The 19,522-nt window shown below is 34.2% G+C and overlaps 1 protein-coding gene across 2 annotated transcripts in view; it reads right to left on the reverse strand.

Annotated features, from left to right (window-relative positions):
* Positions 1-19,522, reverse strand: part of PDCD10 (programmed cell death 10) — a 43,707-nt gene that overhangs the window by 4,368 nt on the left and 19,817 nt on the right. For both annotated transcript variants that reach the window (XM_045851617.1, XM_045851618.1), the window contains exons 3-5: positions 13,139-13,192; positions 6,824-6,941; positions 4,836-4,962 (exon numbers count right to left, since the gene is read on the reverse strand). In XM_045851617.1, the coding sequence (XP_045707573.1) occupies positions 4,836-4,962; positions 6,824-6,941; positions 13,139-13,192 (299 nt within the window). The remainder of the gene's footprint in view (positions 1-4,835; positions 4,963-6,823; positions 6,942-13,138; positions 13,193-19,522) is intronic.

Genomic DNA, 19,522 nt, shown 5'->3' on the forward strand with positions numbered 1-19,522 from the left:
AAGCAAGCCTTCTCTTTTTCACAACCATTGTCTTTGCTGCTAAAATGTAATCCGAGTGTAAGATGCAAATTAATAAAACATAAATCCAGACCATTCCAAGAGAAATTTTTATGACTTTTTAATAAAAAATGTCCGATTTCAGTTTCTTCATACCTGTAACGACGTTTCAGCTTTACTATTTAAAGAAAAAAAAACTCGGTGTCTAGATTGTCCAGGTTTCATTGTGCATGTGAGTGTATTTCACAGCATATTTCTAGTAAACAAACATTTGGCAATTCTAAAAATTATCAGTCTTCAGGATTCTGGTATAAAAAAGGGATTTTAGCCTATTCCAAAGTAGTTATGACATTTCAATAAATATTTACTTACTACATTTTATATGTCAAACATCAGCATCAGGCTTCGAAACATTCAAACATTAAATACTCAAGTATTTTTTACATAGAAACGACATCTGTATGCTTTTTTTTGGCCTATAGTTTAACTGTTCCTTTCATTTGTTTTTAAGCAAGTTGTAAGTCCACCTTGCTCAATAAAACAGTGTCACATTACCATATTATGTGAGAAAGTCACAATTTCAACAAGTAAAAATTCTCTAACCTCTAAATATGATTCTTCATATCCACAGTGAGCGTATTTAAAACAAAGTACGATGGAGTACATCATACATTGATCAGAGAGCTGTTTATACACAACTGTACTTTGTGGTATACTTTAAAATTCTGCTACAAAGAATAAAAATGTCCTTTTAGTGCTAACGAACAACATGAACATACGTTCCCTATACAATGGTAATGGCTGAACTGCATAGGTCAAAAGAGCAACTCTAAAGCTGGCGGCTCCCTCACTCACCCAGGCGCAAAAACAAAAGGGGAGCATAGGGGCAGGGAAGGGAAGGGAGGGTTTAGTGGATAGTACTCCATCCTACTAATAAATTTTGGGAATTTGTGCTTTAAAAGAAAAAGGGGGTGGGGGAAGCTCTTCAGGTGATTCTGTTGATAAACCTGGTTTGGGAAGTGTTGTGTGTGAACCCAGAACCTAGAGTTGAGGTTCTTTATTTGCTACAGAGCTTTATAAAGACCAAGTCTATTAATCTTCAGGCTTGGTCTTCTATAAAACAAGCACAGAAATTTATGTCAAATATTATGCTATCTGTATGTACACTGAATAGTATTTTCATTTATGGCACCAAGGAAGCTAAAATTATATTAGCCAATAACTGAAGATTTGTTCCTTATAGGATAAAACACCAGCAACCCCCCGACACACACACACACACAAAATACTCCAATTAAACAGACAAAGAACTAGGGAAAACTTGAGGGTAAAAGAACTATAGTATAATCATATGCTGAAGTTAATGGTTTCTGTGTTAAGGGACACAGAGTATGAATTAATAGGAATGAATTTTAGCAATATGCAGCTATTCAGTGGAGCAGCTTTGGAGAAACATACATACTGAAAGAGGACAAAAGGCATTGGATGAAATATAAACACACATCCTATCAAAAAATTGCACAGAATAGCAGAGCTTCTAATTGTCATCACCCAAATTTGTAAATGTTTATGAAAATACTCTAGAGGAAGGAAATTCCTGTTGCTTATGTTTATTTTTGTCTAGACTGGACACCTCAGGAACGGCTAATATGAAGCCATCATTGAAACCAAACCCTGACAAATTTTTGCCTATGAATATGCAAATACATATTATAATGAACAAATACATAAATGCATATGCTTTATGGTCTAGTGAATCACAAGTCTCCACTAGTCATCCATTAACTGGAATGTGTTGGACTTGAAAAAAAAATTCCATGAATTAATTTTATAAAATATTTGTATAAGCTCAAATGTAGTCAAACAGAAACATTCATTAATCAAAAGTACTTTATAAAATATGTTTGCTGGATCATTTTTTCCTAATTAACTCCATAAAGAAAAACTGAAAAAACCCAACCACCTTATTTCACAACGCTAGCATGTGCCGCGTGGATACGAGGTTCTGTGCCATCATGTCTTTCAGTTCTCACAATTATCACCTTGGTTTTCACAGGCAGACAGTAGAATAACAGAAGCAAAGCATCTTGTCCAAGGCCAGACAGATGTTGGAATGGAGATTCAAACCCAGCTCTACTGACACATGCAAAAATACCTGGACATTTGTTAGCTGACAGGAATCATTTTTCTTCTCTAACATAATCTAAAGCACCATGTACAATACTTGGTATCATAGGTATTTGATACATACTTATTGAAAAATATTGCTAAAATAAATGAATAAAGAACAGAATACCTTAAATATGAGAAAGTAAAATATTTTAAAGAAAAGCAGGAACTGTACTATATGTACAATATGTGCCTAATGGATAAACTACATTTTATTTCAGTAAAATTTTAGCCATTAATTTGTTAAAACAATTTAACAGTGGTAACAGTATATTGAAATCTCTGTCTCAGGAAAACAAATAATTGCACCTTTAGCTATGTATGCTAACTCATACATCATTGAATTGTAGTCTCAGAAATAATACATATTATAAACTAACTTTCCATGGCAAATTATCCCTCCTAAAATGTTTTAAAAAATAAATTTTTATTGCCAATAACCTTAATCCAGTTGTGCTGAGTACACTCCAGAAAACAGAACTCAAACATTACTATTGCCCCATAATGAGAGGCAAGACCCTAATGCAGCTTCTGTCAGTGACCATGAAGCATGGACTCTTAGGTTCTTGACCTGAACATCCTCAAGATTAAAATGTGGCTGTTTTTAATGGGGTTTTCAAATTGTATCTCTCTAGAGCCATATTGGGTTTAGCGCAGATGCTTCAGGGTCTCCACAGGTGGGAGAGAGGGAGTCAAAGTAACCGGATCATGGCTCTGGGCCAATCATTTCTATTCCAGCTCCAACCACAACACGAATCTCCCTCTTACCTCCTGACATTCTACATAAGATTCCCTTTATCACACTTCTTCCAAACAGCAGAAACTTCTCATTCAGTTACCAAATTAGATCAACATTATGAATCTATGACAGGCAAGCAGCAGAGAAGACCCCTGGAGTCAGTCTATTTGGTTCCAAACCAAGCTCTACCTACTCACTAGCCCTGTGAACTTGGGAAAGTTACTTAATTTCTGATGTTTCAGTTTCTTCCTCTATTACAGGGCTTTGTAATAAGTTCATATGTACCTTAAAAAGTGCTTAGCATGTAAGTTCTATATAAGTAACAGTATTATTAAGATGACATTGATTCTGTAAACCTCTACTTCAGTGACCCGAAGCAAAATTTGCTGAAAACACTACTTTAAAAATGTCAAATCTTCATAGAAATGCAGTATAGACCACTAAAAGAAATTTAAACTTAATTACTAGAAAATCTAGATATAAGTTGTAAATAGCTGTGCTTGAGATCACTGACAATTTGTGCTTTTATAGGACAAACATGTTTACTTTATACCTAACTAAAAATAAAAACCCATGAACAGTTGATTGTCTTCTTCCTTCACATGATACAAATAGTTAAAGGATGTTGGGGCTTTTCATTGGTAGTAAAATATTTACTTCAGTGTCTTTCCTCTGTTGCACAGATTTCGACTAGTCAATGAAGCTTTTATCATCCTTCCTGGTCCTCAATTAGAAGACTGAAAAGCAGAGGGTCACTCCATAACAGCTCTGTTGGGTACCCACCACGTGCCATGATTTTCTAAAACAGGACATACTCCTCTCTCTATATCAGTCAAAATGTAGGTGCTCAAACAAGCTGAAATAGCACTTTGCAATATAAATTATAAAGAATACAATTTCTAGCCCTGGCTGGCATAGCTCAGTGGATTGAGCACAGGCTGTGAACCAAAGTGTTGCAGGTTTGATTCCTAGTCAGGGTACATGCCTGGGTTGCAGGCCATGACCCCCAGCAGCCGCACATTGATGTTTCTCTCTCTCTCTCTCTCTCTCTCTCTCCCTTCCCTCTCTAAAAATAAATAAATAAAATCTTAAAAAAAAGAAAAAAGAATGCTATTTCTGAGAAGTGAATGTTAATATTCCAAGTGAGCCTCGCTAAGTCTTTAAAGATATGATATTTGATGCAACCACTACAAATTTCCTTTCTAGCAATTTCTAGTTGTGGTTTTACCAACAGGTTGTATTAATGGTGCCACTACAATTATTCCCAGATTTCTTTGTCTTCTATCCACTGAGGTTGAAGAAAATTTTCCAAGGCTTCAATTTAAAAATACTCTTCTCGAAGTTATGTGTGTAGTTCCCTCCTCATTCCCCCATCCTCTTACCCCTGAGGAGAGTGCCCTGGGTTTGAGAACCACTGCTCTAGGACGACTCTTCTCAACAGCCAGCCTCCTGGCCCCACACATTTTTGGCCTTTTTAAACCTGAATCCCAAAGGTAGGGGTTTGGAGCTTCACAATTTTGGTCAATATCTGAAATGCTATTCAAGACAAGTACACGACTTATGCCATTTCTGAAATAAAAACAATACTGGTTTCCTTTGTTATCAATTCCGATAATTTATCCAATTTCTCTATTCACTTTAATCTGATGTTCACATTTGTCTACTTTTATATAGTTTTAAATGATATTCTAGTTGATGTACATTTCATTCACTGTTTAAAATCACACATTCTAAAATACGGCTATTGTACTCTGAAGCCAAATACCACCAACTTAGAAGTTAATAACGACGTGGCATTTAAAAACCCCAAATTTATTTCAAATTAATATTTTCATTTAATATTAATGTTATACCAAAATTATCCATCTACAGTGAGTGGTCCCTTTGAGGTACTTTGAGAAAAAAAGGGGAAAAACAAACAGTTGCTTACTTGATTGTCTGCAGAAACCTCACTCTGTCATTGATCTCATCGGGGATCTTACTGAGGATTTGTTTAAGTGCTCGTGCCTTTTCATTCAGGTCCTGGAATTCTGGCTCTGGTCGTTCAATCATATACTCTGATGAAATAAACATGTAATAAAAAGTGTCATGCAACTCCACCAAATGCAAGTCTCAGAATTCTCAGTGTTGGTCAAGAGGGAGGAGAAAGGCCAGATAACTAAGAAAGGCAAGGTTGCAAAAGCTGGATTTGTTAGAGTTCAACTCAGCTTGGTAATAGCAGAGCTCTTACTAAGTAAAATAACAGAAAATGAAAGACTACACATTTTCAATTTGAAGTAAATAGCTCATGAAACCATGCTAAATAAATAAATAAAATTAAAAGGGAATCAATCAGATTCATCAGGTCTCTGAAGCTACATCTCTCAAGGAAATCTTAAAGCAATGACATTCATGATAAATATGATGGCAACATGTATCTGCTGATGGGGAAGATGACTTTAACAAAAACCTATATACTGAATATACAATGTCTCATTGTATCAAAATCCAAACAACCTACTAAAATTGTCAGTATGTTCTTGAAATCTCACTTAAAAACAAAAACACTACCATGAATTTCAATACAAGAGTTGGATCACAGAATAGCAACTTTGAAAAGAAGTTCAATCAGACCTGGTAGAGGCAAAAACATTACTAGCAAATTCACTGTACAACCAGAAACATTACAACCCTACCAATCAATATACTGAGACTCACAGGCTGGAAATACTTACATTTAGAATAATAATAATGACTTTCTAATAAGTTATTGAATCAGTTAAAGTATTTACTTTTGTTTTCCCTAAATATGGGAAATTATACGTCTACGTTTTTCTGAATTAGTGGCAAAATAGCTACTAAATTTAAGTGAAATCCATTTCTAATTATTTTAAAAAAGCAAAAAATGAGAAAGAAGAATTGTTATTATATTGTTCTCTCAAATCTGTGCTAAAAAAAACCCACTATTCTAAAGTTAAAAAGATACCTCATTATTTTCAATTGCTATTTATATAAAGTGAATACAAAATCAAATAACCATTCCATAGAGTTTAGTTTATCTTTGGCAAAACCCAAACTCATCAAATAACAGGGAAAAAGTTAAAGTGTACAACATAAATACTTGACTTCAAGCAATTAAGTCTGACAAATATAAAACAAAAAGAGAACTACTTTCCTCTTTTACAGTTTTCCTCCTACTAGCATCACAGTAACAACAACAAAAAGAAAAAGGAAGAAGAGAAGGGGGAGGCTACTCCCTTTTGTCAAATAATATAAAATTTGAAAGAAGTGTTTTTTAACAACTATAAGAAAAAGAAACTAAAAATAGAATTGTCTTTTGACCCAGCAATTCCACTGCTGGGTTTATACCCTAAGAATCCTGAAATACAAATCCAAAAGAACCTGTGCACTCCGATGTTCATAGCAGCACAATTTACAATAGCCAAGTGCTAGAAGCAGCCTAGGTGGCCATCAGTAAATGTGTAGATCAATAAACTATGGTACATTTACACAGTGAAATACTACTCAGCATAAAGAAAGAAGGAGCTCCTACCCTTCCAGACAACACGGATGGAACTGGAAAGTATTATGCTAAGTGAAATAAGCCAAGTGGTGAAAGACAAATACTACATGATTTATCTGTAAGTGGAAACTAATGAACAAAACAAACTGGCAAGCAAAATATAGCCAGAGACACTGAAATCAACAACAAACTGACAGTAACCGGAGGGAAGAGGAAAATAACGTGGGAAAGAAGAAAAAGGGAAGTAAATGAACATGAATGAGGGATCCACGGACAGAGCTAAAGGAGGGTGGGACTGAGGGTCGGCATGGGTAGGGCGGGGGAAGTGATGGTGGGAAAATGGAGACAACTGTATTTGAACATCAATTAAAAAAAGGAAAGAAAACAAAGAAAACTAAACAAGACTCTGTGATTACCTTCTACATCATCAGCAGCCATTCGAAGAAGGGACTCTGTGAAGTTAACTTCTACACTTTTTTTCTCTAAAATTTTCATAATGATGTCTTGTGTGAGTCCTGGATTTTCTTTTTCAGCCTGTAAGAAAAAGAAAGCTAGTTTTGAAATACAGAAACAAAATCTGAATTTTAAAACCAAAACTTAATTGTTTAGAACCTTTGGGAGCTTAGACTAATCAACTTAAAAGTGCAGAAATCTTTGTAAAGCAAGTGTGGTCATGTTTTGTTAAAACTTAAACATCAGTCACTTATTACAGACAAGGTCCTATTTTCCATTTGAACATAAAGTACTTAACATTTCCTACTTCTCCTTTACAATCTCCTGCAATGAGAGATATAAATAAACATTATATATATTTTGGTAATCCATCAATTACTTTTTCCAGAAATATACTGAAGACTTTAAGCTTTTTTTCATTAGCTAATCTTTCACCTTGAGGATCAAGCAACTACTCATCTCACCAGTATTTAGCAGATTCTTTGCATTTGAATTAACAGAATGTCAGGAAAAACAAAACAAAAAAACAGGAATTCTTTTGCAAGTTTTATTGAAGCTACACAATCCCTTAAATACTCTCCCGCACTTTGCACTTTATTTGCACTTTGTTTGCATGAAACCTTGTTTGTTTTATTTTTGTAGCATGAATATTTCCTTCACTAGTTTTCGGAACATCATCAATCCTTTACTACCTCTGGAGCTTGCTTCACTAATGAGTCTACATTGTTTCTGTGTTACTCCCCTGGGCACTAAAATCATCCTAGTCATTTCAAGACTGAGCACAAAGAGTTCTGGGTTTACCAAAGTTAATTTTAATTTTCAAGAGCTGAGCTTTTCACCAGTAATTCTGTACCATTTCAAAATTGCTTTTCATACTTATAATTACATCCTGAGTTTGTTTCTTTTAAGATGACCATGAATTTTAGTCTATTACAGCATATTATTTCTCATTAGATTTCAGTATCAAAAACTAAAAGGTTGTGGATTGGAATGGGAAAACAAAATATGCAACATTCAATCCTGAGATCATTTTAACTTTTATTAAATGCTATTCAGGGAAGTCATTATGATAGATAATTAATAACAAAATAGCCCTGGCTGGCGTAGCTCAATGGATTGAGCACGGGCTGCGAACCAAAGCATCGCAGGTTCGATTCCCAGTCAGGGCACATGCCTGGGTTGCAGGCCACAGCCCCCTGAAACTGCACATTGATGTATCTCTCTCTTTCTCTTTCTCCCTCCCTTCCCTCTCTAAAAAGAAATAAATAAAATCTTAAAAAAGGTGACAAAATAGAGGGCCCTATTGAATTCTATTTCTTTTAATAGTTCCCCCTTATCCATGGGGGATATGTTTCAAGACCCCCCAGTGGATGCATGAAACCTTGGACAGTACAAACCCCTATACATACAGATGTTCCTCAATTTATGACCCTACAAGCCCAGGACAAATGGAAAAATATCCTAACTCAAAAATGCATTTCACACATGTAAGCTACTGAACTACTACAGCTTAGCTAAGGTTACCCATGCTCAGAACGCAGTATCTAAAAAACTCTGGTAACAAAGTACACTATAGAGTATTGGTTGTTTACCTTCAGGATTGCAAACCTGACTGGGAACTAGAGCTGGCTGACACTGCCCAGCACCATGAGAGTGTGTCAAACCACATATCACTAGCCAAGGAAAAGATGAGTTCAAAATTCCAAGCATGGCTTCTACTGAATGCAAACAAATGGCTTTCAAACCATTGAAAACTTGAAAAATCGTTGTCAAACCACTCTAAGTTGGGAACTGTCTGTACTATGTTTTTCCTAGACATCCATATCTATAATAAAGTATAACTTATAACTTAGGCACAATAAGAGACCAACAACAATATCTAAGAAAAAGGAACTGCAACAATATACTGTAAGCAGCTAGATGAATATGGCTTGGTGCGACTGGTTGCAAGGGATCCCTTGCCGAAGTCTTTGCATAGGTGTCACGTTTTCCAGTGCAACATGTTTCTGTAACCTATTGGAGCCTTTTCTGTTCATGTCTTCACCCACAAATTTAATGACATTTTTACTTAACTAAACAAACACTTATCACTCACTGTGGCGATAACTTTTGCAGTTTGAGGTGCAACAGAAACTTGCACAAATTTCACAAATTTCTTTTTCTTTCTTCACAATTTCATGAATAGAAGATTTGTTCTCACCAGAGACCTTACCAACCTCAACATATGAATCTTTTCTTTCCTTATTAGGTCAAAAACTTTCACCTTTTCAATAAATGGATGCACTTTACAGCAACTCCTTGGCATAACTGAATCGCCAGTATAACTGCTCTTGAGCTTTGGGGCAATTATTAAGTAAGTAAAGTAAGGTTACTTAAACACAAGCACTGCGACACCACAGTGGACCAATCTGATCACTGAGAAAGTGACTAAATGGCTAATGGCGGGGAGCACAAACAGCATGTAGAGGCTGGACAAAGGGATTCATGTCCTGGGTGGGACTGAGCGGGATGGTGGCATTTCATCATAATACCCACAACAGCACAAAATTTAAAACTTAAGAACTTTTTATTATTATTATTATTTCTGGAATTTCAGAACTTATACATTTCAAATTTCAAATTTATAATTTAAAAATTATAGAAACTATTTATGAAATTTTCCATAGAATGTTTTTGGACCTTAGTTGATCACAGGTAACTAAAGTGTAACTGTGGATAAACCGTATAACCTGTTTTGATTTTTCTTCCACAAACATATTTAAGACCGACTCTATCTGAAACAAAAAACAAACACCCCAAGAGTTGTCTTTAAAAGAAAGCAGAGGGGAAGAGAGTATAAGGGGGCTAAATGGCAATGGAAAAAATAGGTGTACAAATATGACTTAAGATGGTATAAACTTTATTAATTTGATGAACTGCCACAAAATTACATATAGTACACTATTTAAATAAGTATTTGATAACTGATGTATCTTTCCTAAGTAGCATTAAATTATTGTAACACATTATCTTGGGAAGCAGGGAAGCATTCTCTATATGCTTCCAGACAATGCCGGCAGAAAACAATCTCTCTAATAAAGTTAAAATAAGGTTCTGAAAAAATTAAATGCTGAGCCTTGGCCAGTGTGGCTCAATGGATTGAGTGCTGGCCTACTAACTAAAAGGTCGCCACTTCGATTCCCATTCAGGGCACATGCCTGGGATGTGGACCAGGTCCCCAGTGCAGGGCGCGAGAAGCAACCACACATTGATGTTTCTCTCCCTCTTTTTCTCCCTCCTTTCCCCAATTTCTAAAGATAAATAAATTCTTAAAAAATATATTAAATGATGAAAGCTTGAAAGCAGTTTTCAATACCAAGTTGTTCTGGGACCCCAAAATGTCAAAGCAGGAACATTACTGAAATCTCGCAGAAGCCCCTAACTTCCTCAGTTCAGTGTTCTTTGTGCCAAAAGAAATACCTAACAGCGCTGTGTATTACATAGTTAGGTTCTAACAACTTAACGAATGACATCCTAACAACTTAATAACCTTTAAATATATGCAAATTGAAAGAAAAATATCTAATTTCATTCTTAAATAACCACCACTCCCTTTTTAAATGGGATTTGTGCACCCTGTCAGGCACTGCACAGTGTTTCATATGCTGGATTAGACTGGACACTCTCTCCTCATTTCCTGTTGTACTTTGATTTTCTTGTGGCACTTGCATTTTATCTCAGCAATGGCCAAAAGTCCAGCTAACACAGACATGACATCACTGAAAGGAATGTAACCCAATCAAATATGTTGAAACAGCAAACTAGTAGTTCAGTGTCAAACAGATGTTGAGTATTACCATGTTGTTTCAAAATATTAAAATCTCTCATGACGTCTGAGTTTGCTGTGGGGCCCCAGGATGCCTCGGCACATAGTTTGAGAACAGTTGTCTTAGGAGCTTCTATTTGAAGTCTTACTTAAACTACTTATTTTAAAAGCATTAAATTTACCCAATGACTCTGAGTGACAAAATAAACAGATCTACCATTAAATCAGAGACTCTATGCCTACAGATTTCCCCCCCAGAATAAAACCCCCAACTCTCTGGGTATCCAGTTTTTATAAAGAATTCAATTGTGAGAGAAAACTATCCCCAAGGGCAGTAATATCCACTTTTCTGAATCAGGGATTCTCAACAGCACAACCTATCCGATGGGAAAGGAATCAAAAGCAAAATAGATTATCTTAAATGATAATATTCACTAATATTATTTTACCTCAAAAAAAGTTATTTTAATCATTTTCCCCCAAATAACAAAAATAGATTTTGAAGGTTGATAAATATTAACTGTTGTTGTGGACCAAGAACTTGGAAATATGCATATAAATACAGATAAATGGCTGGGTGAGATTATTCAATTTTCTTCAAGTAAGTTATTGTTTAAAAAGCACAAAGATATCTTTCCAATGCATGCCTTCCTTTAATTTCATATGAAATTTTACAAATTAATATGATAATTAAGAATAAATCGGGGAAAAATGCAGACAACTATAACTGAACAATAAAATAATTAAAAATAAAAATAAAATTAAAATTAAAAAAAGAATAAATCAATGCATAACTGACTAATGGTTTCCTCTAAAATAACTTACACTATGCTGAGTTAAGAATCCATGTTGTAGGTAACAAAATTTACCCATGAATCAACCAGATCTACCATAGCCATGCACTTCAAACATACTGTTTGTTTTTCACTTGTACTTCAGTGTTAAAACGTGAGCTTATATTTAAGGACATTACAAGAAAAAGCTTCATGAAATTCACTGTTTTATCTCTTTTATGAATGTCATTTAGTATACCACCTACTGCTTCAGATAGGGTCTTCTTGACCAGAATATAAAGGAGAAACTTCTCCCTACTCTTGGTATTAGGAAAGCTGAAAAACCTCTGCTTTATCAATACCACACTGTGTAACCTATCATGTTTTCCTTCTCTTCTTTGGTTACAACAATGCTTAAAATTGTTGTCATTATGCCTCCGTAATGACCAAATATGCCATTCCAAACCACACTAAACAAAGAAAGAAAGAAAGAAAGAAAGAAAAATTGATAATGGTACTGATTTGTTGATTCTCTTCATTAACCCAATGATTTGGCAAAGACACATTTTAAAGAAGCTAGTATGAATGTGTGCAAGGCTCTACATTTCAGCACATGTCAACATAGTTCCAATCCAACAAATACAATGCAATTTCTTGTAGAGAGATAAGAGAGATGTCTGGTTACATTATGCTATCAGTTAAGAGTGGTATCTATAAACTAATCTTTGCCATAAAAATAATGGATGAATTTATAGTTTCAACTCCAATGAAACACAACTATAAATTTGTTTAGATTTAAACATTAAAATACTTAGCTATTGAGTATTTTAGCTATTGATGGTAACAAACACAAAAAGTAAATAAAAATTAAAGTTTTGGGCATACTGATATGTACTTTGGGAGATGGGGATCAAGTTTTATACATAAAGCAGGGCCACCCAATAAAAACACAGTGCAGTGAACAAATACAAGGCTCTATAATTTTAAACTGTCTACTAGCCACATTAAAACATTATACAATATATAATTTTCTTAAGAGTCCATCTAAAATATTACCACTTCAACATGTAATCAATATAAAAAATATTTATTACTGAGTTATTTTGCATTCTTTTTATTGTACCAAGTCTTCAAAATCTGGTGTGTATTTTATACATACCGTGCAATTCAGCTGAAACTAGCCATATTTCAAGTGCTCAACAGCAACATGTGGTTAGTGATTACCAACTGAAAATCTCAGGTGTACAGACAAGGAAAAAATTCATGCTGAATGACTTAGCTGTATATACTCAAAGTGTTCTTAATCTAATGTACACACAGGTCTTATTTTCCCACTCAAAAACACTGTTTTATAATTATATTCTATAATTAGTATGAAGAAAATCTTTTGGAGTTATAGTTTTACCAAAGTTTTTAACATGTCAAATAAAAAAGAATTTAAAAATCTACTGTAGAGTTAAAGAGAGAATACTCCAAAGACAGATACAGAAGCACAAAGTGAACAGATAAATGTTAAGGAAAAAGCATTTGTTTCACCTCCTGTTGTGGAAGAGTGTTAGACTTTACAGAGTACAACAAACAGGCCTGAGATGGTTGAAAGGGTTGTCGCTAAAAGGAAGTAAACTGGCAATTATCAGCCAGTATCCAGATTTATGTATAACATACATTTTAATAATCACAATGAATATTTTGTGCCTCACCTTAATGAAAGCTGCTCTCAGTGTCTGAGCTGCAGATAGATTTACTCGTTCTAGCTGCAATAAAAATTTTAAATCACAATTAATATCAATTTTCTTAGAAAAAGCAACATTTCTGGTATTCCATTCTATATTAAGGATATTAACAGATATATCATTTAACTAACAAAAATACTTGCTAATAACTCTAAATCACCCTAATTCTCCAGAGAGGCTATCTAAAATTTTCATTAAAAACCACAAAAAGTTAAAGTATAAAAATCAGTTCCTTATTACTTTTTTCAAAAATAAGAAATACTCTAACTTAAAAGTAAATTTATTTTAAGCACAGAATACAAAATAATATGAGTCCCAATGGAAAGAACAAACATATTTACTGTAATTAATAAAGACAGGGAAGGTTCAGGATTAACTCTAAATGCTCTGCTGCAAGTATGTGGCAAACTGTGTGTGTATGTATTGAATATAAAATGACCAATACAAAGAAAACATTTATTATTTAAGATTCTCTGTATTTACTACCTTATTCCTCCTTAATTGCTTTTCAATCCCCTCAGCAAAGGATTAAGCTGAGATTAGTTTATTTTATTAATTAGCAAACAGTACGGATAAAAGGTTTGTCTGACACTCAACCTGAAGACTGTGGATCATCTGGATTTCAAAGGTGCTTATATCTATCCTCTATTTTATCAGGAGTAAAAAAAAGTTACCTAACATAACTAAATCAAAAGTTCAAGCCAAATGCTTTTAATTTTTATACCAAATATATAAGGTTTATAATTTTGAAAGATAAAATGACCTTATTAGACAATTTATAGAATTCATTTTCAGTGAGCCAAAAACATTATACAATTTCATGTTTAAAAAAACCCTCATTGTTGAAGAGTTAACTGCCATACTTAAAATAACTATCTTCAGTTAAATTCAGATTTGTTTAATCCCAAAGGATTAGGCCAGTTAATAAAACCTCAACATATGTATTTTTTTGTTTGTGACAATATTAAATGTTCAAAAGAATTGTCACTTTTATAAATTTTTATGCAAGTAGAAAATTTCTACAAAAACCTTATGAACATATATTATGTACCAACTATTCTTTTCAATCTCTTGCAGTGATGAAAATGTAGGTTTTCCCTTATAAATGACATACAGTTTGGGGCAAAAGTAGGTTAAAAGTAGGAGTGAGTTTATTCTTGTATTATTTATTATTATTGTATTATTTTCCATATGTAAACCTACTTTGCCACATCCTGTATATATAACATTTACATATCAAAGGAATCTCCAACACTTTAAATCAATTTATTTTCTAAACAAGACAACAATGTCAAGAACCTTATCTCCCTATGAATTATTCACCTTCAGCATATGTAAAAGCAACAAAATCTGCTGAGAGAAATAATATAAATCCAAAAAAAACACAATGGATCATTTGTTTTAGTATTGATTTACCTTCTACAATCTTGTAAAATCTAACACTGCTTTAGTAGGTATAACGGAAAACACAAGAGGACCAAGTTGGCAAGTACAGCAAAAAAGAAACTCTGGGGAGTTTATAAAATTATTTTTTCCCCACAAAATTCATTTAGTTGTAATAAACACTACTGAAGATTAAAATAATAACACAGTTCCTCTGATCTCAAGTTCTTGTTGTGCAAGAGGCAGAAGGAGACAGGATGAATGTTTCCACCCTGATAGAAACCTATTTCCTTATTTGGGTTAACACCACATTCTGACCTCTTTCAACAAGTCAAAGGCCTGAGTCAGATGTGTGCCTCCAATTATCAGCAATATTAACTCATTCTGTAATGCCCTGACTGATCTGTGAAAGGGCCAAGGCAAGTAAAAGAGGTCAAGAAAAGTCAGTGAAGGACTCACAAAATTAGCCAAGATTCCTTAACATCAACATCTCTAGATTTCTAGAGTAAGTTTGCATGTGTGTACCTTAGAAAAGAAAGGGGATGCTCAGACAGAACACACTAAATCAAATCCATGAGCTCTGAAGCACCTCACCAGAATCTGCGAGGAGTTATTCTGGGATACATTTTATATCCAGACACATGCAATAAACCCACTAGGTTTTATTACCTATATGGTATTCACACTGCCCAGGCATAAAGGCCTATACGTATTTTTTAAATTGAACTTAATCTCTTATCCGTAAATTTATCTAAATTGTCTGGAATCTATCATTTTAAGCAATCATACTTAAGTAGCAAGATATGTTTTTTTCCCTTCCCAATTAAAAGCACAAGAGTGCTTATCTTTTATGCCTCTCGCTTGTAATATATGATTTCATAATAAAGTCATGTTCATATTACTAGCACCTTTTCATGAGAGTATCAGGTTCTAGTAATATTCTAACAGCAACCATTTATTAAGGACTTATTATGGACTTGATCATACAAAGTATTTTTCTAGAGAGTATCTCTAACCCTCACAATAAATCTGGAACTAGCTACCACATCCATTTTAGAGAAGAAACTCAGTTTGCATAAATTTATGCAAATGTTAAATAACTAGTAGGTGGAAAGAGAGGATTCATACCAAATTTGTCTGGCTCCCAAACTCATGCACAAGACACTAATGCTACCCTGCCTCCTTGTACTTGCCCACTCCAGACTGGAGTCTACCCTATCACTGAATCTCTTCAATTATTTAATAACAAACAAATTTCTGAGTTTCTATCATGTGTAAGGAAGATAGTGTGAGAGCTGCAAAGAAACAGAGGGTAGTCTTAGAATCCCAGAAGGTCAATTTAGTTAAGTAAGTAGCTTCATGGGAATTGATGGAACCACTGTCAAAGTAGGAGGTAAAATACGAATATGAGATCTGAACTGGTCCTTGAAGAATGTGGCCTCTTAAAATCAACCTCTTTGGCAGTTCTCCCACTTATGGGTTTCTTCAGGGTTGCAACACAAGGAAAAATGATTTTATGCAAGGTTAGAACAGAACTTTCATTGTGTGTCCAACACTTTTACTAATGAGTTGAGCATTTTTTTTAATTTTGGGGATAACAGTCTTTGGCTGGGGTATCTTTAAAGAACCAATACAGTCAATTTTTTTAGTAGTACTTGATAGTGTATACACCTTGAGTCCAAAGAAGGGAGGGGGAACATACGACTACACTGTGCATTAATGGATACTGGAACAAGGAAAGGCACTCCTTGGGCCTCCATCATATTGAACTTCCATGTCATCAGTAAGAGAGCAAAGAAAAGAAACTCAGAGAGAGAGAAAAGGGTGCATAACATTTCATCTCATGTAAAAGAGAAGAAAAGGTACCTGCTCAAGTACATTTGGAGGGAAATGATAGGGAGCTTAACATTAGGTCTCTCCCCCATCCTTACATTCTGGTTTGTAAGCTCCTCCTCCAACTTACTCTTGATAGCTTTAGAGGGCATTGTTAACCACAAACTTGTTAAATTTTACTCTCTGGATTATTTATTAAAATGCAGGGTTTAGCACAAATAATGTCCCTTTTTTATTATAAAATCTTATATTACAAAATCATAAGCATGTAATTCTGTAACATAACAATATCACATTCAAGCACACCATGACATTTTAGATGAAATGTTAAAATTAAAACTATAAATTATTACACCCATTTCATTACCCTACTAATTACACTCAAGCAGGCGTTACTTCTGCGGGACCCTGTACTTTAAAAGCTCATACAAAGTGTCGATTGCACAGAGTTCATTTATTGTTTACTCCCCCTAGAAGTATCAGTTCATTCCTACACTTCACTTTCTATTATCAAGCCAATCCCTAAAATAAGTAATTAAAAAAAATACATTTAACCCTTTTGTTGCTCAAGTTTTATAGAAGCTGTATCAAACTTCTGAAAGTTTTTTTAATGTCAAAATAATTAGGTTAGTTGATTCTGGATGGTCTAAAAATCTCGCTTCCTCAAAATCAGACATTTGCCACACTCATATCCCTCCAACCCCCCTAAAAAATTATTGTAAAGAGGCCACATATTAACTTTGTGGTGCCAACGAGAAAGCAAATGCAATAGTCTATATTTTGTACATAGTAAGTTCAATACATGTTTCTAAAAGAATCAGTTCCTGAGGTTGCCACATTGTCTTGCAAAAAAGGTAACCAGAACCACTTTATTCATATAAAAGTATTCCTTTAAAACACTGCCTATAAGTATACAAAACTCTAGGCTATGATTACAGTTTTGTCAGAAAATTACAAGGAAGACTGCTTAATACTAACAGTTAACATTTACTACACACTTGGTACTATTCTAAGTGCTAAAACATATTAACTCATTTATTTCACTGCATTGCGAGAATAATTTCTTATCCTCCTTTTACAAATAAGAAAACTAAGACGATTATATAACTTAAGTGACAGGGCAATAATTCAAATGTAAACATTAGCTATGATTACCTCTGGATAATGGAACTGCAGGGTAAACCTACGCCTTCACTGTGAAAAAGTATGTTTGATATGCTCAAAATTTGGGATTTGATATTCTTCACTGAGGGGAAAAATGGAATAGGTAGATAGGTAAAGCTGGAGAAATATTTCCTTGTCCATAAATTGAGAGTTGCATATTCTGCTGAGATTGGCAGGAATAGCTGCTTCAAATGCTTCTAAACAGAATGATACTAACTATTCACAAGCACCGTTTTGTGCGATTTATTAATAGACAAGCAAATACACCTTTGATCTAAAATTCATCTTTGGTTGCAAAATTGTTATTTCTGTCTCAAAATACCTACTTCATCACAAATTATATTTCATCTTAAAACAGTTCCTCCACAAAGTCAGAGGAAAAGAAGATACACGATATATCTTTTCCTGGAATGAAGAATTGAACCATACACATCTCTCTTCCTCTATAAATAAAGAATTAGTGAAAAATAATAGCCCACAAGAACCTGAAATGACACCTGGCATGAGGTTTCTATAAACTCATTCCATAATGCAACCAGGAGACCTATTTTCACAGTACATTTAAAACACATGCAATATACTTGGACTCTGAACTCTGCAGCAGCCGATTAAACAAGAAACCCACTCTTTCAGCTGTCCTAGCACAGCTTCATTAAGTTTAGCAAGCATCAAGCTCCCAGAATGCCGTAAATAAATGCCTTGTGAGCTGAGGTACTAAAATTTCCTCAGGTGTAAGGATGTACTACTGTCTAAACATCTGCTCTACAAGATGACTTCTAGACCCACCATTGTTATTACCATGGATGTAAAATTATGGTGAGAATGCATAAGATTTTTAACTCTTACATTACACTGTGCACAAAATTTAGCAAATCATTTAGCTTCAGAGTAAAATGTTCATCCCCACTGTAGTACTACTTTCTATAAGATTCATTTGACAACTACTTATCTTTAAATCTGCATAGCACAGAAAAACAAAGCCCAACTAATTTCACTATTAGTAAATTTATAGAAAAATGTACCTTTGAACTATAAATATTAATTAACTGATTAGGCATCTTATTTAAGATGTTACATTAATACACTGGAATGTCAGAGAACACTAGTACTTTATTTTTTTTAACCTAACACTTCACATTTCAAGGCACATAATTATTTCTCCCCATTCCTAAATCAAGACTGAAATTTCATCTCTATTACAAAAAGGAAACCTTCTACCAGAACTATTCCCTAAATGCCTATTATTTCTGAACACACTTTTAAAAATATATGACCTAGATTATTTTTTAAAAGCTTGATAACATGATGTTTGATCAGTAAATTCAATTTGAGAATTAGACCCTACAATTTGATGTAGTATCTCTCAGTCTGCCACATCTAGCCATTTCTTTTTCAAATTTCACTTCTAATAATTAGTTCTTGAACCAACTATGAATCATTTGGCAACAAATTCTAATTCTGGGCCCATTAACCTACATATGTTTTCAGATCTCATCTGGAGAGAATCACTGCCTTTATTTATGACAGAGATTTACAAGTCCACTCACAGCCATTACTCTTCCTTTCAAGTTAACTTTCCTTATACTTGAATAAATTAGAAAAGGTGTATCAGTATTAATCCCAATGGTTCATTTTACCAGAATCTCAGATCCTAAACAATTATCTTCCAAAATCAAGACTAAAATAAAATCCACTTTCCACATATAGAAAAAGATCACCCACCCTGTCTGGCTGGCTCAGGCAAAGATAAAGGTCGCCGGTACAGTATCTAGTCAGGGCACAAGCCTGGGTTGTGGGATCGTCCCCAATCCAGGTGCATACTAGAAGCAATAGGTCAATGTGTTTCCCTCTCACATTGATGTTTCTCTCCCTCTCTTTTTCCACCCCCATACTCTCTCTCTAAAAGTAAATAAAATCTTAAAAAAAACAAAGCAAAGAAAAAGATCATCCAAATTATTAGGAAAAAGAAAA

The sequence above is a fragment of the Phyllostomus hastatus genome, unplaced genomic scaffold (assembly GCF_019186645.2).
Source record: "Phyllostomus hastatus isolate PE091 unplaced genomic scaffold, TTU_PhHast_1.1 phas_contig_86, whole genome shotgun sequence".
Lineage (NCBI taxonomy): Eukaryota > Metazoa > Chordata > Mammalia > Chiroptera > Phyllostomidae > Phyllostomus > Phyllostomus hastatus.